Below are 4,875 nucleotides of genomic sequence, written 5' to 3' on the forward strand. Positions count from 1 at the left end.
TTATATATGAAGTATACGTGAGTATTATGAGTGGAGGTTATATTTTCTGACAGGTTAGACAACATGTGTAGCCAATATTAAGCGGCATTCTTTGCATGTCATTGTTATTTATTTTATGTGAATTTTCTGCATTAAAAGTTGTACTTGACTCGAGACCCGTTGTTTGCATGTTGTTTACATCTACTTCGGCAGGAGGTTTCTGGGATTGCCATTGGTCGTCGTAGCCCTAATTGGGAGTATTATTTTATCGGTGGATCTTGAAGGAGTTTTGCATCGTAAAAGATCAGGACAAAACATCAGCGCATCCGAGGTCGTGCCCATATCATTATCAATCAGCACAGCAAGTAGGCAAAGGTTCCAAGATCAAACAATCAAATAGCTATTAACAACATATTAATATGAATTGAAGTGTAAAAAAGAGCGCGATAAGATGGCATGAGTCACACCTAGTTAAACTGTTTTCACAACATACAGAACAAATTGTTGCGCGATTTACACAAGAGCCTCCGAACCAGGGCAGAGTTCAGGGTGGCCTCAGATTCTTGGCCTCACCCTACGGCCACTAGTGTCGCCACCGTCCGAGAGCTGTCCCCATACACTCTGGCTTTTCCCGCCACTACTGCACGGCTCCTCACACCCAGCAACAGTTCTCAGTATCTCCGACTGAAGTGATGGGCAATTATCCTTGAGGTAATCAAACCCGTCAGTCCGGATCACAGCTGCAGAGACATAAGGGCATCTAGAATGTTATGGAGCTTTATAAACTTATTAACTAAGCCAAGAAAGCAACCATGTATATGAAGCATTAATTTCCAAGCCAGTAACAGATCTAAATTGCTGAAAAAGACTATGCTAGTTGATTTAATTACATTATTCTTGGTTAGCAAACTACAGAGTAAACTACTCCCTCCAATCCAAAATAAGTGTCACAGTTTTGAACTAAGGTTAGTTCAAACTTAGTTCAAAACTGTGACACTTATTATGGATCAGAGGGAGTACATTCAGGTGCATCATATTTAACAGCAATTCTACTAATCATGAAACGTGATAGCGCAACTAAGCAGCACAAACATATTTATACCTCAGAAAGCAAAGCAATACAACTATACCAATGAGAATCATCATCTACAGTACAACATCGAGCTACTTATCTTCTACTTGCATGTCAAACAAATGTAACGCCAGAAACTCAAAGCATGCACATTTCACCTCTCACTGAAATTGTTTATAGCTTGTAATCAAACTAATCATTCCCCCCTCTTTTTGTTCATACTTTAAACGCTCCATAAGAAAAATCCCCATCAGTGACCACAGACCAGAGCATGGCACTATATAAATCCACAAAATGATTACTTGAATACCACTGCCAGGCAAGTTTTTTTACTAAACATGAATTCATGTATGAATGCTACTGTACCATGTGATGAATTTAAGTTAGATTTGATGTAAAAGCTTAAGTACCTGAAAGATTTTCTGCAGCAAATTTTAGGCAAACGGCTTTAAGCTCCATGGCGTGGTGACTATCAGCCAATGCAAGAGTACTTGCAACCGAGGCCACAGAAATGCCTTTGCACAAGTAAGATTCACATAGCAATCTTAACCTTCCTAAGTCATACTTGTCTGCTGCGGCCAACAACTTTGCCGCCAAAGTATCAAAAATAGAGCCCATGGAGCTTGATGCATCCAACTCATAATCATCAACGAGGGTATCTCTGTAGATGAAATGAAGCATTGCCTGGACGGAGTATGCACATATAGTAAGTATACTTGCTCCCAGGTTATACTGGAAGACATTGATAACAAACAAAATAGATACACACCTTGAAAACCTTGGGCTCTAGATCATCAAGAACAATCTCCTTCAGATCCTCACTCTCATTAACCTCGTTCTTGTCTCCTTCTGATTCATCGTCAAAAAGTTTGGATCTAAATACAGTAGACCGTGCAGCCAACACCAACTTATGGGCATGAAACCTCTCTCCACTCACATTAAGAATAACATCAACCCCTTCATTACTGTCCAAAAGAGAACCGAAGTGGTAGCCAAGATCAGAGTCTGGAACCTGAATGGAGTGTGGTCTGGAGTAATCAATAGTTGAAACCACAACACCCACAGTGCAGTTTATCCTCAAACAATCATCTTTAAGAAAGTCCGATGTCTCAAGAGCAGTTCGCCGAAAGAACCGTTTGTAACCCCTGAAATGAAGAATGAATATCAGAACCCAGACTGCCGAGGCTGTTAAAGACTGGGGATCTAGATATTTGTCACACTTTACAAGGGGGTTGATGATTTGCCACAGGATAGTGCAAATTATCAAATGAGGAAGTAAAGTGTGGGTTAAGATCTAATTTCTCATTAAAGACTTGTATTAACGAATTCACACCTATACCTACAAATGTCATGGGTTGGTAGTTACATCATATCCAAGGTTCATATTTCGTATCAACAAAAAGGAAAACATAGGACACCAAAGTTTCCAGATACCACTGGCAAGCAGATTTAAAAGAAAAAGAAAAAACGTTTTTCCTAATTATAGTTTGAACTTGGGAATGAAAATAACTGAAAAGCTACACCTATTGCAGTTGTCAAGATTAAAAAACAAGACCTGAGCCTCCCAACGACAGTGACATACCACCATGAGAAGTACAGTTCTGTGATATAATTTTAATCATTGTTTATATTATTACTATGGTCCAACATTTGGAACTCCTATGTTTTTTGCCTGAAATGCATATCTACAGGAGCTGGCAGCAAATCAGAAAGAATATGAATGTAAGTATTAATGGGCTTGAGAATCTGAGCTCATCATGCTAGTGGCCTGAAGGCACTGTCGAGCAAGAGCTATTGCTTTGTTTTTATTTCCAGAACATTTTGGTTACCAAACAGAAATCTCTGATTTCGTGGAAATGAGACTGGGGGTAACAGCTCTTTCATTTAAACCAAAGGTTACTTCGTGATGTCCTAAACTGTACGGGCACACTTCAACATACAACTATTCAAATGAAGTGAAACTCAACAAAAAGAATAGGTGAATAAATACCATAACATGTTGTAAGGACACAAGTACTCAAGATTGACTATTAAAGCAGTTCGGTTCCATGGTATAAAGAAGAGTCATTCCAAACACATTGCCTTTCACACAATACAGTCCACCAAGGAATTACTCCAGTAACAGAAGATGTCGTCTTAAACACAACCAAATAAACATATTATAAATGGCAACAAATTCACCAACCAAACGATCTGTCAACGGATGTACACCCAAGAATATCCAGTCAGCAACCTAATCAAGTGACATTATGCTTTACAATAAAAGCATGTAAAAGTAAAAGCATAAGTTTACTGTTAGACTACAGCATTGCAGTGACAAAACTATAGTAATGGGCTAATGGCACTAGCACAAGAAGTTGGATTTACCTCTTATTATTAAATATAAGATGTTAAGGGATAAACCTTTATAAAAGAGGATGTGTGTGCTACAATTGAGATTAGGCAAAAAGATGAACTAGTTCTGAAGCATCTCAAGTCTCTTCTTTCCAGCCAACTCTGCCTCTTCATTCCCCTCTACCCTACGGGCAGTTCATCAATCGAAGCATTACAGTCAGCCTACCTTTTATAGTGTTTTCCACAATGTGTACTGTCATCAATGTGATCAACAGTTGGGCATAGAGCCACAGCAAAGCAACATATTACACCAGAAATTAGGAATGAAAAATCAAAATTGTAAAGCTACTGATGCATACCATACTCAACAGATCAAAACCAGATAATTCAAACAGTAGCATGCCATTGGATTGAGCTAATAGACATTAAGTAGCGGATAATCCTCGTGGCTGTACTAGAACACCAAAAATGGCTGCCTTGCTATCACCTAATAATCCTGACATCACCTGAAGTTGAATCCCTAGACTAAAGCATGACAACTACCCCCAGCATGCAAGCACTAACATCAATCGAATCACAGACTCAACTGTCCTAGCTAAAGCTCCACAGACGCCAATTCAACGACAGTGTCATAGTTCATACCAGAACAAATTCAACCAAAGCAGGAGGGTTATTCAGAGGCGCCTGCTTACCACATGGAGCCTCGGTACTTGAGGGTGTAGGGCCCAGACTCGAGCGAGCGATCGAAGTGGGAGTGGACCTTGTGCTTGCCCTTGCCGCTCTGGTCCTGCAGCGTGAGCTCAAAGAGAGCGCGGACGTCAGTGCCCTCGGAAGCGAGCGCGATGAAGACGGAAACGTAGGCCGAGTTGTCCTCGGGGTTCTTCCCGTCTGGGTAGAAGTAGATAGCCCACTGGTATCCCCCGACGGTGAAGGTCTCGCTCGCGATGTGCTTCCCGACGCCCATCCCCTTGGCGAGGGAGTAGCCCTGGATCACGAAGCGGTGGGAGCCGTTCACCGTCTCCGTCACGGAGCGCGAGCTGGTAGGGGACGCCGCCATGTCACGCAACGACGGGGCGCCTGTGGCAGCAGGGGGGGCAGGTCCCGGCGGCGGCGAGGCGTCGCCGGCGTCGTCGTCCATGGGAATGCGATTGGCTAGGGTTAGGGTTGGGGCTAAGAGGCCAGGATTGGGGAATTTTCGGCCGATTGGCCGTACGGGTCTTTGGTTTGGTTCTGCTCGTGGGACGGCTGTGCCATCCACGGGTGACACGTGGAGCTAAGAATTCGTTCCGGCTCGGTCGGTTTGTGCATTCTTGGTCTTATCGAATTTTTTTAATAATAATAATACGTGTCTCATTCATATCATAACGAACAAAGTAAGAGTCACGTAAAGATCGATATGACAAAATTGAAAAGATAGCAGAACATCTCTGAGTTTGACGCCAACGTTCGTCACCTGCTTCCGGCACCACCACAGCAGCCACTGAAGAAAA

General features: G+C 42.2%; 1 protein-coding gene across 1 annotated transcript; it reads right to left on the minus strand.

Moving 5' to 3' along the window:
- Window positions 1–304: 304 nt before the first annotated feature.
- LOC109742268 (BTB/POZ and MATH domain-containing protein 5) lies at window positions 305–4,669 on the minus strand. The gene is made up of 4 exons (XM_020301357.4): window positions 4,078–4,669; window positions 1,821–2,196; window positions 1,462–1,735; window positions 305–719 (listed from the first exon to the last, which is right to left on the minus strand). Exons 1-4 carry the CDS (start codon window positions 4,521–4,523, stop codon window positions 535–537), a joined length of 1,281 nt encoding a protein of 426 aa, XP_020156946.1. The 5' UTR covers window positions 4,524–4,669; the 3' UTR covers window positions 305–534.
- Between the last annotated feature and the right edge of the window lie 206 nt (window positions 4,670–4,875).

This window comes from Aegilops tauschii, chromosome 2 (assembly GCF_002575655.3).
Source record: "Aegilops tauschii subsp. strangulata cultivar AL8/78 chromosome 2, Aet v6.0, whole genome shotgun sequence".
In the NCBI taxonomy this organism is placed as follows: Eukaryota; Viridiplantae; Streptophyta; class Magnoliopsida; order Poales; family Poaceae; genus Aegilops; species Aegilops tauschii.

Excerpts from the sequence above, each read along its gene's own strand:
- LOC109742268 (XM_020301357.4), bottom strand. The coding sequence starts at position 4,523 with ATGGACGACGACGCCGGCGACGCCTCGCCGCCGCCGGGACCTGCCCCC. Across the intron at positions 2,197-4,077 it reads AAGTACCGAGGCTCCATGTG|GGGTTACAAACGGTTCTTTC; the intron begins GTAAGCAGGCGC and ends TCTTCATTTCAG. Across the intron at positions 720-1,461 it reads TGCTGCAGAAAATCTTTCAG|CTGTGATCCGGACTGACGGG; the intron begins GTACTTAAGCTT and ends ATGTCTCTGCAG.